The sequence below is a fragment of the Thermobia domestica genome, chromosome 17 (genome assembly GCF_964235325.1).
Source record: "Thermobia domestica chromosome 17, izTheDome1.hap1.1, whole genome shotgun sequence".
In the NCBI taxonomy this organism is placed as follows: Eukaryota; Metazoa; Arthropoda; class Insecta; order Zygentoma; family Lepismatidae; genus Thermobia; species Thermobia domestica.
In genome coordinates this window covers 124780819-124798129 of record NC_137470.1, presented here as the reverse complement: position 1 = coordinate 124798129, position 17311 = coordinate 124780819, and the positions used below count along the sequence as shown (strand labels likewise).

The following is a 17311-nucleotide window of genomic DNA, read 5'->3' as shown; positions in this document are numbered from 1 at the left end:
GTAAGAGCTGTTAGCGGGTAAGCTTACATTTTGTTTGTGTGGCTCTAGGTTTATTCAAGTTGCTTTTTGAAAGCAGAATGCATCAATGATATTATATTTCAGGAAAAAAGAAGAAGATGAATTAAAGATGAGAAAAAATAATTTTGTCTCACGGATAAGACTTGCAATCAACGAAAATACAGTGTTTCTCCTATTGCAGGAAATTTTAACATTTCTCGTTAACAAGTTCGTGCAATGAACTATGAATTTACTTAATACATATTGTCATGTTTATGATAAAAATTATTTAGAACATGATGGTAACATAATAAGAATAACATAACACAATAATATTATAAGAACATAATATAGCTACTAAAATATCCGAACCAATTGGTTTCAAAGAAACCATACGATGAGATACTATCTCGTTTTGAGACCGGAAGCACGGTTGTAAATTCGATATGAGATGAGAAGCCCATTATATCTTGTCCCGTTTATAACAACAGTTGTTACAGTTTCACACAGTAGTACATAATCTACATATATAAATGTTTTATTATTATTATTATTATTATTATTATTATTATTATTATTATTATTATTATTATTATTATTATTATTATTATTATTATTATTATTATTATTGGATGGGACTGAATTTTTTATCGAAACGAGACTAAAAATTTCCTTTGGAGAAAATTGCTAGTCACAGTTTCATGTAATATTCTATATTGAAATACCATAAAATTGATATCATTATTATTACTGGATGGAACATAGAACTTACTTTTGGAAATATTTCACCGATTTCGGGACAAATGAATATGGCAAAGATAGCGCAGTCACGTGGGCAGCATTACATCAAATTGGGTTTTTAGGAACGTGTATAATCTACATAACGAAATGTCTTGTTATTACAAGGTGACCAGAACTTTTACTTTCAAAAACGGGACGCATACGAATCGGCGACGGTGGGGGGGGTTACTTCCACATTGCATTTTGGGACTCAGCAGTGTTTTCAATTTACAAAGTACACAGGTAAAAATGATAACACAGCGTTTCTAACTTAAGTACTACCCAAAAATACCTTAAACTACTTCAGCACTCAGAATTCCCACTCAATTCCCTCTTGAACCACAGAACACTCAATTCTCATTTGAATACCTGTATTCAGAAATTCTAGGAACGGCTGAACCTTCCCAATGAGTGTTGGTACGGAAGAGTGTAGAATTAGCATTGACCATTTATATTTTGAATAATAATTACGGGACACCTGGGGCATGTTTGCTTAAAAACGGAACATTTAGGCGTCCCGTTTGAGAATCAGAAAAAAACGGGATAACGGTTTAAAATAAGAGACTGTCCCGGATAAAACGGGATGTTTGGTCACCTTGTATTAGTATCATCATTATTGCATAGTAAACAAAACTCCGCTTTCGAGACGAGACGAGATGATACACCTCTTGTCTCTTGGCAACATTGTCTCTTGTCTCTTGTTTCTTGGCTTTCACATTTGATTGGGAATAAATAAAATATTAAAAGTTAAATGAGTAATTTTACTGTTTGCTAAACCTGTCACATTTTACAAATGAGACGAGAAATTTTTCGAGTAATGTGGCCAAAACCAGAGATACTCGCATTACCTAGAAATAAACTTATACTTGTAGTTCTGAACTGATCATATAACAATCAACATAAACTACATATTGTATGAAAAAAGGTCTTCTTTCAATGCATGTAACTTGAGCAGCGTAGTTAGTTTCCATCAACGGAAACATCTTCCGTCAGACTTACCATCTTGCCCAAGTTTTTTTTTTTTTTTTAAGTAATGAAGTGTGGAAGTAAAGTATTGTTTTAAAGCGCCCTATACTGAGCAACATAAAGTTTATAGTGCAGCACATTAAATAGTATTTATTGTGCTAATGATTCTCACACAGTTACGTAGAAAATAGTGTTTGAAAGTAATTGAAAAGTTTTTGATGTATATAAAAGCATTACAGACTATTATCAGCGATAAATACAAAGAGTTGGTCAGACTGGAAGTTCTTTCAACTTAGTCAGCGGAATTAATATCATGTGACTCTGTACAAAGTCCAGTATCACACCCAAAGACGTGCGTTGTGACTATCGCTATCTCGTTTCTTCTTGCAATCTTTTTCTCTAGAAGAGCAGCGCTCCAAGGAGAAATTATAACTAACCCACACATGTATAAACAGTATAAAAAGTTTGACGTGCGATTTATAAAACTGTTTTATGATTTCCTTTGCACTTCGCTTTATCGAAGCAGTTTGGATGACGAACAACAGATGGCAGAAGCATACAATTTTAGTTTTTCATCTCCATGTAAAGACTATAGAATGACGCTTCTCAGTTATTTAAAGAGGCTTATTCAAAAGAGGCAAGTAATTAAAAGGCATTAAATAAACTATCGTTAATGTATTTGTGACTACATAAAAATAAAGGTTACCGTAAATGGTGAGGCTCGAATCAGGAGAGACACAGATACCCCACAATAGATTTTGATGGCTTTTAGAGGCAAAATTTTCATTTTCTTCTTACAAATTACTTCATGTGACTGGTTCGTTACTGTCAGAGGACATATCAATGGACGTTCTTCTTTTTATAGGCTTGATTACATAAAAAGGTTCCTGCCTGTTCTGCCTAATACCTGTTCTGCCTAATGACCCTCCAGCACTTTGTAACGCATTTTTGATTTAGTCTTATCTTTAGGCACAACAGGAATTCCTGTTCTGTCTACAGTCAACGAGAACTATCTTGGCAGTGACGTCAACGCTCTCAGTTGCAAGGCTACCAACTTACGCTATTCACAAATAGTGCTTAGATGGCACACTGAACGCTTCGCACGTCACTTTCGTAACTACAGTTTAAAATAATGCTGGTAGCGAACTAGAGAGAATTTAGATAACAATGTATTTGAATAATACTAGCATATATATATGGATTGTTACGACAAGAAAGAAAATAAGATTAGACCCTATATTTATGTCATCAAACGACAATATCTTTCCTTTCAAAAAGCAGTTTTCTATTTCCAATATATTTTTTAAACCTAAATCCAAACTTGCGCAGTATTTGTTGTAATGCCCACTCAGAACCTTTGAAGTCAATGCTTTTCTTAAGTTCGCACAATAATTTATTTAAGGTGGCGACAATGCCTTCAGCATAGAGATTGTGAATTGTTCTACGAACTACTACTTCATCGAAAGAATCTAAATTTGTTTGTCTTTTCTGTGTATTTGGCCTTGCTTTACAGGGTGTTACGACGGGTTGTCCAGACTTTACTCTTTCTCTTTCACAATTCGGGGCCACACGGATCTCTCACTGACAAATGTTGCTCGGGAGGTTTCACGACCACTGTCAGATTTATTATTGTTTGCTGCAAGAAAAGTTGTAAACATTAAAAACAATGTCTCCAGCATCACAATGCAACGGCTTCCCTTTCTTTAAGGTACTATCACCCATTCTTATACACAAAATTTCGAGAACGAGAATAAAACAAAGGATTGACAATTTTCACCAGTCAGCACAGACTGTACGTACAGACCTACAGAAAGAAAACACGCACTTTTCAGTTCATTTCATTTCGCTTTTGTTTTTTAATTTGTTTGTTTTTCCTGGAAGTGCTGTTCTTATGTCCTATTGGTAAATGTCATATTTTTCGAAGCTACATTCACTAACCCCCACGCTGTTTCCGCGACCAGAAAACACGTGCACATATCATCCTCTAACTCAAGAGCCGTGATAGGTAAATACATGGGGGTTTCTTTAAAATAAACTTTGGACTTCCCTTCCCATTTCGTCCACTGCATATTTGTGTCTATCTTCAATAGAACGAAAGTTTGTAGCATGTTGAAATCTGACTGTTGTTAGAACAGAATAAACATAAATGGCTATCATTTAAAATTATTTTCCACATACTTATAATATAAAATTCAAATATAAAATAAACCATATTCTTCATGAAAGTTATATAAATATAAAAGCAAAAAAATGTAGCATTTATGTCTCCTCGAACTCCAGTTATCGTTATACAAAGAGGACAAGTATATTCATCAAAAACGAATCTCCCATTTCGGTTCATTTCCTTTCGCTTTCCTGTTGTAGAGAACAGAGCGTGCTTTTAAGTTGGTATTTGTGTTCGCGCATTTTATCTTTTCTGGGATTGGACGTTGATTTGAACGAGGCGTCTGCTATAACCAGTGGGATGGCATTTGAGCAAGAGCGAAGTCTACGTCACTGCCAAGATAATTCTCGGGCACTGTAGCTCCTGTTCTGCATAATTCACACAAAAAGGGATATTTAGATTTGAGGGAAACTTATTAGTACCTATTTCCCCTTAATTTTCAAATATCATTCAAGAACTCTTTAATAAAACTTCAAGGAACGAGTAAGGGTTAGTTAGTTAGATTGAACACGCGAGTGGAACGAATTGTTTCATGTGACCAAATACACCTAGAAATCATTTTTAGTATAACAAATGTAGGGAAAGTGTCCGGTATAACGTAAAAAGTAAAACACCACAATTACGTTGAGTAAAGTGATTACACAATTTATTAGAGATAAATACTTCCAAATATCTATAAAGGAAACTTTAGAAGAACAAAGTTTGCTCTAGAATAACAAATTAAAATATCGGAAAGGAAATTAAGTTTTAATTTCTTAAAGTCACATATATATCTTTTAAATTTGAGAGAGAACAAAACTTCGAAACTTCGAAACACATACTAAACCCACACACAACCTTCATTGTTATAAACGTAAACTGTAAGCTACAACGTCTACATAGGAAATCAAATCCAATTGACCCGACTCTAATCTACTTTGCAAGGACTTGATTCTCTGCTGAATACGCTTATATTTTAGTTTCTGTTCTCTTGGTTTCTTCCCAACTTCTAGAAGCGTCATTGATCTTTCATTTTCGTTCTGCTCTTGCTGTAAAAGCTGGACAAGGGTAAACATATTCGGATGTTACTTTGTCAGCCTTTTATTAAACTTCGAATGCCAGCCCTCCACTATATTGGTTGTCCTTTCTTCTCCGTTGTCATAATGGTTCCATACTTCACTGGAAAACATTTAAGAGTGCATTAGTATTGAACAACACTAAGCAAACAAATTATAACGTTTACGAATAGATAATTGTCTGAAATATCTGTTGAAGTTTCAACGAAAAGCGCATCAAGTTTCCTGCCAAAATGTATGAAATTCAGCGTGCAGTAAACAGACTGAAGTTTCTAACACAGGGTACAAAATCGCAATAGTCAAAGTGGGAGGAGACAGAAGTACCCCCCTCCCAAAAAAAATCTCTTCACACTGAAATGTATCGACATAGGGAGCTCAGATATTTGAATATCCATAATTATTACACTTACACAGCTAACCATTACTTCAGCCATTAATAACATATGAAATGTCCGTAAATTACATATGAATTACTGTAATTAATTTGCGGACTTTTGACAATGGTGTCAGTGTCACTTTATTCAGTAACAATCAGAGCCATTTTCGAAAACTATATGTTTGAGGAAACACTGGAATTGATCAACATTAGCAAATAGTTTTGTCTGTTTTTTTATTATTATTGCAATTTTGGACCAATATACTAAACTCAAATCGGTAATGAGGAAAAATTACTGCAATAGGAAATTACATGTTTTATATAATTCGTAAGAAAAAGTAAACCTAACTATACAGCACTTACGGTGTGAACCTGGCGTCTGCATCGTCCAACCACGTTTCAACCAAATAATCGTGAAAATCGTCTCGATTCGGCACTTCTGGTGCATCTTCTTGTATATGTAAGTACATATCACCAATTTTATCAATGGGTACAAGTGGTCAAGCACTAGCTCGTCGTATACACCTTCCAACTTGCACATCTTCACGGTACAATGAAGATAAACCCAGTGACTGCACTTTTCTCCAGATGCACTGAGTATAGTGGAAGAATTTACAGAAAATTTACAGAAGCTTGTAAGCGGGAACACATTATTTATAGATGGTACATTTAAAGCTGCTCCACGTCTATTTCATCAACTTTATGCCTTACACGGGAAATTTTTGGGGCAGGTCTTTCAATTTCTATTTTCTCTACTCTCAAGCAAAAAAGAGGACGATTATAAAAAAAAATCTGTGCTTAATTAAGGAGAAGGCTGTTGATAATGGTTTCACCTTGAATCATTCCAAAATTGGTGTGGACTTTAAGAGGGCTGCTATTAATGCTCTATTTAGATCTTTTACTAATGCCACTATTTGTGGTTGTTTCTTCCACTATACTCAGTGCGCCTGGAGAAAAGTCCAGTCACTGGATCTGTCTTCGTTGTACCGTCAAGATATGCAAGTTAGAAGATGGATACGACTAGCTAGTGCTTTAGCACTTGTACCCATTGATAAAATTGGTGATATGTACTTACGTATACAAGAAGATGCACCAAAAAGTGCCGAATCGAGACGATTTTCACGATTATTTGGTTGAAACGTGGTTGGACGATGCAGACGCCAAGTTCACATCGTAAGTACTGTATAGTTAGGTTTACTTTTCTTACGAATTATATAAAACATGTAATTTCCTATTGCAGTAATTTTTCCTCATTACCGATTTGAGTTTAGTATATTGGTCCAAAATTGCAATAATAATAAAAAAACAGACAAAACTATTTGCTAATGTTGATCAATTCCAGTGTTTCCTCAAACATATAGTTTTCGAAAATGGCTCTGATTGTTACTGAATAAAGTGACACTGACACCATTGTCAAAAGTCCGCAAATTAATTACAGTAATTCATATGTAATTTACGGACATTTTATGTTATTAATGGCTGAAGTAATGGTTAGCTGTGTAAGTGTAATAATTATGGATATTCAAATATCTGAGCTCCCTATGTCGATACATTTCAGTGTGAAGAGATTTTTTGGGGGGGTTGGTACTTCTGTCTCCTCCCACTTTGACTATTGCGATTTTGTACCCTGTGTTAGAAACTTCAGTCTGTTTACTGCACGCTGAATTTCATACATTTTGGCAGGAAACTTGATGCGCTTTTCGTTGAAACTTCAACAGATATTTCAGACAATTATCTATTCGTAAACGTTATAATTTGTTTGCTTAGTGTTGTTCAATACTAATGCTCTCTTAAATGTTTTCCAGTGAAGTATGGAACCATTATGACAACGGAGAAGAAAGGACAACCAATATAGTGGAGGGCTGGCATTCGAAGTTTAATAAAAGGCTGACAAAGGAACATCCGAGTATATTTACTCTTGTCCAGCTTTTACAGCAAGAGCAGAACGAAAATGAAAGATCAATGACGCTTCTAGAAGTTGGGAAGAAACCAAGAGAACAGAAACTAAAATATAAGAGTATTCAGCAGAGAATCAAGTCCTTGCAAAGTAGATTAGAGTCGGGTCAATTGGATTTGATTTCCTATGTAGATGCTGTAGCTTATAGTTTACATTTATAACAATAAAGGTTGTGTGTGGGTTTAGTATGTGTTTCGAAGTTTTGTTCTCTCTCTCTAATTGTAGTGTTTTGCTTTTTTACATTATACCGGACACTTTCCCTACATTTGTTATACTAAAAATGATTTTTAGGGGTATTTGGTCACATTAAATAATTCGTTCTACTCGCGTGTTCAATCTAAAGAGTTCTTGAATGATATTTGTAAATGAAGGGTAAATAGATACTAATAAATGTCCCTCAAATCTAAATATCCCTTTCTGTGTGTGAATTAGGCAGAACAGGAGCTAGGCAGAACAGGAATTCCTATTGTGCCTAAAGATAAGATTAAATCAAAAATGCGTTACAAAGTGCTGGAGGGTCATTAGGCAGAACAGGTATTAGGCAGAACAGGAAGACACCCATAAAAATATAAATGTTTGCTATTTGTAAACAACAAATCTTAATAAAAAATAATTCATTATTGAAAATGTTAGTTGTTAGCTGAAAATAAAAAGAAACGATAATAGAAAACACGAAGGTAAGTATTATTAAGAAAAAGTGTATTTGTGGCCTGCTTAGTAAAGAGTTACGAAAAAATCAGTAATAAAATTGAGCGTAAAATATGTGGAGGAAAATACACAAATAAATAAATAACAAGAAAGATTATGAAAAGGCATTCGAGATGTAAGAATTTGGAGGAATAACTGGGTTAAAAGGAAATGTTTTTTTTTAAAGTACGCCTAATAATAACGATCAAACAGCATTTGAGGTATTAAAAACAGAAATATGCTAATTATTTCATTATTTAGTAAGAAATTGTACGAAAGGATAATAAATCAAGTAATAATTGAAGAAATATGAGAATGGGAATAGAAATATGGCAAGGGAAGTGGGTTAAAAAGGCTACAAACGTAGGCAATTCTTGAACGGATAAAGAATAGTTTGATAACAAGAAGAAATGTTAATTGAGAGAAACAGTGAATGATAGGTTCTGAATTTGCATGAAGAAAATTGTATATAATGTATATCATGATGCATGAAATGATGAAAATGACTGTTTCGTCTGTTTCTTGAAACATGGTCTTTAAGCGTAGGTGATTGTTGTTTAAAAAGAGAAAAAAATCAAACTATTGTAATGTAACTATGACATGATTTGAAAAGAAGTTAGCTCAACATATTGCACAAAGGAATATATCAAAAATGTTTTTTTTTGTCAAATAACTAATATTGTTTTCTAGTAATTATATGTAAAAAAATGTATGTGTACTTAAATTAGGTTACAAAAGAATTTTGGATAAACAGTCACACTTAGCGTGGACTAATGAGGTTCTCCGGCAGTCACGTAGCGTAAAAAGTAATTAAGTGAACAAACAAGGCTGTTATGGAGGACCTCAGGGTCTGAATGACGAAATTTATACCATATAAAAAGGTAAGGAAGAGGTCCAAGTGTCATCTCAGCAACCAACCAGCATCTCATCGAGTAATCGATCAGCATCTGCACAACATGGGTGGAAAATTAACATTTATACCGTAAGTTGTATTTTCATTAGTACCAAAAACGCTGTCATTTATATAAGGCTCCAAGCTTGTACAATTGGTCTCCTGCGAAAGGGCATAAATTGAATTTGTAGTTTGGTATTTAATTCATGTAAAATAAAGTCTTGCTTGTTGTAGAAGAAAATTATTAATCTGTTAATTGACATTTGATAGGGTAGAGATCCCTATCTACCTTACTATTTAAACACTATTCAATGTACAAAATGTACAAACATTATACATTAATAACAAGCAGTCTTAGAAACTAACATTGGCATACATTAAAATCTTATCACATTGTTAAATTATTCATTCTGATTATAAATACAGATATAAACAGTACATTTGGTTTCGTACTCTGGAACCTACTATAGGCTTATAATCTATGGAGATTCAATATAATATAAGAGCGAATAAATCTAAATTACAATTTTAAGAAAGAACTAAGAGCGAAGATGACATACAAATGGGACGAGAAACTCACGTCAAAATATATTTCTCGAAAACTTTGGACATCCAATATTAAAACACGAAATGGCTAAATCTACTCGCTTCCTCAATACAATCAAATCCCATTGAAGCACACAAATCGTAAAGGGTGAGGATAGATGAAGCTCTCTGATAGAGTCAGTAAATATCCTTTACATTTATTTTTGTAACATTTCTGGTAGTGAAGCATTAACTGGTGGTATAAATAATATGTTACAATTGCAATCGGCGTTAATTGCAACTAGATATGAGGAAAACCGAGACAAAGCGATCACTTTCTTTCGAGGGGAAATTTAGCATTAATTAGTTGCTACAATTGCGACTCTTTTAATAATCATCTTGTAAGTTTGAATAGAATTTAGAAATCTATCCAAGCCTAAATATTTTATATCGAGAAGGGAAACTAGCCCTTGACAGTTGAGTAAAAAATAAAAAAAAAAAATACTAACGTAAAAGTATATGACAAAATACGGTATAAATTGATACATGGGTAACGATAGCAAATTATGTTTTGTGAGTTTCCCTTACCCCTTTATTGATCAGTGTTGCTCTCAAGCAACATCTCATTCTATTGCGTCATCCGCACGAATTATAACCTCAGTGATCATTTAATTGGCATTACTGCTTTCATACAATATTCATATACATGATTTGTGGGTCATTTCTTTAGATACTTCTAATCTTCAACAGGGGACAGTCAAATTTAATATTGTAGAAGCTTTATCTTCCACATTCCGCGAAAGTTATTTTTTAATTTTTATTTATGTTTTCTTGCTCTATAGGAAAATATTTCAACGAAACTGTTGGGAGTTACTGAGAGTATTCTTATGATATTTTCCCATAATAAGGCAATGCTGCTCAATAGATACACGTTAAGACCTATTTTATGGCAATGTTCCCTTGAAATAAACACACTGTAATTTGTAACCAAAGTACAAAAATCCTATGGGATAATTCATACTAAATTTTATCCCAATGGTCCTACCATCAACGTCCCCCTTTATTCCGATCAGCTGAAACGGATGATGCAATAAACGAAAAAAAAATCTGCATCTGTGAACTGAAACGACACTGCTGCAACAAGATAAATATTCTATCCTTAAAAAACGCAGGAGAGTCGTCAAACTGGTATAAAAATTAATCCATACAATGCAACACAAGGGTAATACTTTGAATGATAACCTTCTATTAACGTACTGTAATAAACACTGGTATATTGTGTATATAAATATTACATAACTGACGTTTGATTAATATATCCCAAAGTTCCTACAATAAAAAGTAATACGAAGTTACAATCTTGGAATTTCTGATCAACAACTTGAAGCAAAGCATGTAATGCAATAAACATAATCCTCTTATAGTTAACTGATATTTACATGTAGTTTACAAGCACCTACTATACAAAAATTGAAACGATCGTATTCACATCGAAATAATTAAAATCTTAAACAAGTAAATTATCATTTGCTGCTCCGTATTTTATTAGAAAAAAAAATTGCGGCGAGCAATTCCACTGGTAATAAAAACGTATAATAGAAATCCTCATTATTGTGTGTTTCAAATGACAAGCGGCATGGCCTTGAGTTGGTTACACGCGGCGTCCAATTGGCTTTGAGCGGTGTTGACAATTTGCGACAAGCAGTTCTGCACGCTGACTTCTCATGCTACTGCGAATCTTGACAATACCAGAGGCGCTTATTAGAAATATTGTATTAGTATATCAACTGCTCACTTTACGAAGTAAAGAAAAGAATTACGAACATATACGTGAAAACAACATCTTTTTATGTGAACTGGTTGTTGTGATACACGCTTTTAAAGGTTTCCATATAAAACAATTAGTAAAACGAGCGATGAGTCCCGCGTCTAATTTCCAGTGGATTTTTCTTCAATTTGGAAATAGAACTCAACTTTTATTACAGGATAATCAGGGTGTAACCAGCAGGATGTTCTAGGGCAGCGTTTCCTAACCGGTGTGCCGCGAGGAAATCGAAACAAAATTATTAATTCTATAGCAACCAAATTGCAAGACATAGGAAAAAATAGGTGCATTTTTGTATTTCACATTACTGTTAATTTCTACCATGAGAAAAATTACTGCAATTGTCCTATATTATTCTTCCTCTATTACTGTGTACCACAGAGTATTTCGGCTCGTACACATTTCCAAGTTTAGCTGCTATGTTACGCTTCAATTGAGAGTCATACTAACACCAAGAAATGGAAGCAATTGTACGGTACGCGTCAAGTGAACGTTCGTAGAACACTTTTTCGCACGTGAATGACAGAACAGCACTTTGTTCAACAGCTATGTTTTGACTTTCGATGCATCGCAAGCTGTGTGATTGCAATAATATGCACCGGTTTTGGTTAAAACAGCAAAGTTAAAAGTACAAGACATTTGTTTGTTCGTTCGTTATTTAGTGATCTTCGTTCCTAGTGAAAGGTTGGATACAGTTTTCAAAAAGGAAAGGGTATTTTTAAAAATCTGAGTTCTATATTTCGTTGCAATTGTTTTCTATTTTAAAATTAGAATAAAAAATAAGCACAATGAATTAGCATAGGGGAAAACCAGTAACCGAGCTTTCATCTCTGTGAGGAGGAGATCGGTAATCACAAAAAAATACCATATTTATATTTGCAAATAATAATAATAATAATAATAATAGTAATAATAATAATATTAATCATGAGTGTGCCGCGAGAATTCAAGTTACACTCGTAGTGTGCCGCAAGTTGAAAAAGGTTGGAGAACGCTCTTCTAGGGGGTGCATTACTTTCAGGGGGAGGAAAGCTTTTCACACATTTAAAAGAGAACAAATGATCTCTTTCAGAAATGAAAGCATTTTTAACTCACCATACATACTATACACATATTATATTTCCACGATGCTACTTATCAAAAGACGGATATTGACAGTACTGAGTTGAAAATCGGATTGTAGATGAATCAATAAGCTATTCATGAGAAAACAAATGCTGTTTATAGCAGTCTGTTTATCTAACTTTGTGCTTATGTGGATTAAAATAGTAAAGGAAAAAAACTCGAAAAAATATCAACACAGATATTATTATGCAATAATATAGTAATGAGTTAATACGTTGTGCGCCCAGTTAGGGAAATGAGGATATAAAACATATGATTAATTTTATTTGTTTTAATTAGGTACAGAAACCGTATTGATGAAGTTTGATTTTTTACAAATTTTCATATTTTATATAAACGGCCCTCATTTGCATTAACTATTAAATAAGTTCATTAAACATATACCAGACGAACCTCATTTTGGAGTTGGAAATAGTTTGGATGGACACGGCTCCCTTTTCCCCCGTGGCTTCACGCCTTTGGAATCTGATTCATATATATATACTGTATATGCCTAACATCGTAAGAACAAAGTATGGGAAGTTCGTAATATTGTTTTGAAATTTACTTCAAGATTGATTCTTCCTTATTCGACAGAAGAAACGCAGTATGTTTTCTGTTTCTTTTTTCTTTCACGTTTCAAAACCACCAGGCGTCTGAATGGTGTCATAAATTATCATAACCCAAAACAAACTCGAGTATATCGAGTTGCTTAGGAATCAAGTGGATTGCTTTTGTAACGCCTATACCAAGCCCAAGAGTGTTACTTGTCGTGAAAACTGATAAGGAAACAAAGGGGCTAGTTGTGTAGGAACGTAACTTCTCTTCTACCATAAATAGAATTCATCAGCGTCTGGGTTGTTTTCTTTCGTGGTAGTTCGTTTGTTCTCCAAAATTATACTTGACCATGTTTTTAAGCAAACCTAGTACAAGTGCGGAGTTTTCTTTTCTTTTTCTTTCTGTTTAAAGTGCTACAAAGTCAGGCTCGAAGAATTATTTTTTGTATTTACATTTTTTTTAGCCCGTGGTAATAAATTTACAAGACTCAGATTCAGAAAATGACAAAATATTAATTGACATGGACGATGTGAAAGTAACATTAAAGACGTGTGTTTAGCATATCCACTGGAAATATTAATAGGTAATTTAGTTGCTATATATACTTCTATGATGCACAGTCAAAATTCCTGAGTTTGCTGGAATAGTATATTTACATTGCCAATAATGTTGCCAATGTATGTGTCATAATCTCAACTGGAGGAAGAGGGAGAAGGAAAAGGGGAGTCTGTAATCGGCAACACTGCGTGGAATATCGCGCACAATTGGCTAATGCCCGTAATGCTTTACATCTGAAACACACAGTAGTTAATAATAACAAATAGCTCAAAACCATATATATATATATATATATATATATATATATATATATATATATATATATATATATATATATACAAAAAGATTTATACCAAAAAATGTCCAAATATTCTGTTTAAAATAAGTACGTCCGACTCTAGAAGTCTCTGTTATGTATAAGCATCGCCGGTTACGATCCCTTAGCCCCTTACCATTTTCTTCTCGTAACATGAGATTTAGCGTAGAGGGGATAGTTGACCTTTTCGGCCGTTGTGGCACCACTAAGTGGACTAAGCAGAACAGGTTGTCTATTTTCTCATAAGTCTGAATGGGTTTTGACAAGTGTAGTATGGTCAGGGTTACAAAATAAAAATAGTCGAAATAAGGGACGGGTTGATGACTTTCAATGAGTATTAACGGGAAAGGTTTTGATGAACATGATCTAGTGGTAAAAAATGAGCCAGACATCAAATAAGAAAGTAATCATTTTAGACTGAAAGTAGTACAAAAGTATGAACTAATACAAAGAGTTAATATAGTAGATCTAAGAAAAATAATCAAGTATATGTTATTGTTAAAACATGGGATTTATGTAATCTAAATTTTTATCAAAAAATCGTACTTCACGCTTGACTTTACTCCACTTATAATCTTTTTCAAGTTTGGATTTTTCTTTAAGCTTTCATCAACTGGGCAGAACATATTTCTTGTGTCAGTCCATTTCAAATTAATATGTGAGAAAACTTTTCCATAAATGAATTTGACGGTGGGATGCTTAGGAAGAAGGACACCACGACTTTAAATAAATTTGGCAACACGGAGCTTTTCTGAAATAGCATTTGCTATTTACTGTCCACACTCATAACGACTCATTATACATTGCGGGCTTTGAAGTCGTTGCTTGAGGTAAATTTGTCATTTGGGAAAAATATGGGACATGTGCTGTCCCGTATCAAAGCTTTCCGGGACGCGGGCCAAAATTATAAAATAAGGGACTGTCCCTTAAAATCTGGGACATTTGGGAACCCTGAGTGTGGTGTTTTACGTGATATTTTTCTTGCTAAAAAAAAGTGCGTTGCCGTGTGCAGGCACTAAGTTGCATAATACTTGCGGTATTTTTTATGTGGTAAAATTAACAGCACAAAAATGTTCTTTCATTGTTTTAACTATGGTATATTGTTGTGTACCGTTTTCTATGGGAGCAATGATATGTTGGTTAGCAGAGCCATTGTATGTACAATAAATCGAATTTTGAAAACTGGATTACTATCGCTGCCTTCCATTGCAAATTCTATTACTATTTCCGAGGAAAATGTTCCCGATCACTTTCCTGATTCTGAAGCATATACCAGGTACAGCTACAGAATTGTTGACTGGTCTTCATACTGAACCTAGTAAGTGTAGTTTTTTGCTTGTGTAATTAAATTGATGTATTTATGTTTCTGAGTAGTAATGGGATCTATGCGTAGGTTAGTTCTTTTCTAAAAAAAAAGAAAGAAAACAGACCTGAAACCTCTAGATTATTGGCAAAGGTGCCGATTTCTGTGTTACTTAGGGGAATCCCTATGACACATACGCTTTAGTAGAACAGAAAAACGAATTACCATGTACTGAAGAAATTGGATAACCTACTTCAACTTAGCATTTTGGGCTCCCCATTAGGGGAGTCTATTTCAACTTTGGAGGACCCGGCCCCCAAAGCTTCCCGAGATCGGTGCTCTTGCTAATGGGATAGAAGAAGAAACCAGAGCCTTTATTTCAGAAACTATCCCAGTGTTTGGTGTGCCAGTGGTAATCCCAAGTTTCCCTAATATTTGGTGTAGTAAAAAGTAATCCATTATTTTGCCAATAAATGGTTTCAGTGATCTGTATCTCGCGTTGTAAAAGTCCGATCAGGTCCAACGAGATGGCGTTCAAACGACGAGATTGCGTACTACAAACACTGTTCAGATAGTTGTGATGAGTTGACTCAGTGTTGTGTGATCACGAGTCAAAATGGACACTAGAAAAGAGAAAATACGCTATATTTTACAGTTTTTCTTCGATAAAGGCGAAAACGCAAGCCAGGCAGCTGCAAATGTGAATAGTGTTTATGGTCCTGATACTGTAACAGCCAATCACGCGCAATTTTGCTTTCGTAGATTCCGTTTCGGTAATTTTGACGTCAAAGATGCACCACGCACTGGAAGGCCAAGTGTCGAAAATGTCGATAAAATATTGAACATTGTCGCGTCCGACCGTCATGTAACCACTGTGTCGATTGCCCAAGAGCTGAACATTGCACAAAAAACCGTGTGGAACCATTTTCATAAGGCTGGATACAAAAAGAAGCTTGATGTATGGGTTAACGCAAACAAACCTCATGGACCGAATTTCCATTTGCGAATCGCTGCTGAATCGCAACAAAATCGACCCATTTATGAAGCGGTTGGTGACTGGCGATGAAAAGTGGATCACTTACGACAACGTCACACTAAAACGGTCGTGGTCGAAGCGTGGTGAGCCGGCGCAAACGGTGCCCGGGCCAGGATTGACGGTCAGGAAGGTTTTGTTTTGTGTTTGGTGGGATTGGCAGGGAATTATCTACTATGAGCTGCTCCCCTACGGCCAAACCCTTAACTCGGAACTGTATTGTCAACAATTGGACCGCCTGAATTCAGCAATCATCCAGAAGCGGCCAGCTTTGGCCAATAGAAGAGGCATTATGTTCCACCAGGACAACGCCAGGCCATACACATCGATAGTGACTCGCCGAAAGCTCCGGGAGCTTTGTTGGGAGGTTCTTATGCATCCACCTTATAGTCCGGACCTGGCACCGAGTGATTACCATCTGTTCCTGTCCATGGCGAACATGTTTGCTGGTGAAAAAGTCGCTTCAAAAGAGGCTTGTGAAAATCGACTGTCTCAATTTTTGGTCACTAGGGACAAGGGCTTCTATGAGAGAGGCATCATGATATTACCTTCCAAATGGCAAAGCTATCGAACAAAACGGCGCATGTGTGACCTAAATCGGATCATCCTAACTATGGTAAGTCATGCCTTTAATGTGATGCCAAAATAATGGATTACTTTTTACTACACCAGATATTTATCTAGATAAAACTCTTTTATTCACTCCTGTGAAATGCAATATAGTAGTAATATATTAGTATACTCCTATTTACATCTTAAAAAAAACAGATAATGATTTACAAAGATCCCATGTTTTAGAAGGATATTTATGTAGTTATGACAATCTAACATATGAAACCCTATAAATACGATAATACCAGGAAAAAATATAACCATTTTGCACTAATATAGGAGAAAAATAGACACATTCAGTAAAGTGTAAACTAAAAGTGAAATTCAGTTAAATGATAACGCAAATGAAATATAATCCTTAACAATTCAGACTATATACACTCTATATGCACAATAAGAAACTATTCACTTCATAACATTTTAAAGAAATTAGTCAATTCATAACATTTTAGCCTATTGTTCACTACTATTGTAAAAATTTGTCTAATATTTCAATATTCCCATTTATGGTTTTCTTTTCAGATACTGGATCAGTTACAGTAAAATTAGCTTAAAAAATGTTCAAAGTATAGATTATGCCACATGCCACAAACTTATCAGTGA

General features: G+C 34.6%; 1 protein-coding gene across 1 annotated transcript; it reads left to right on the top strand.

Annotated features, from left to right (window-relative positions):
* Positions 1–15679: 15679 nt before the first annotated feature.
* On the top strand, positions 15680–16129 carry LOC145674155 (histone-lysine N-methyltransferase SETMAR-like). Its single transcript, XM_081743985.1, has one exon. The coding sequence runs from the start codon at positions 15680–15682 to the stop codon at positions 16127–16129; it is 450 nt and encodes a 149-aa protein (XP_081600111.1).
* The last annotated feature ends 1182 nt before the right edge of the window (positions 16130–17311 follow it).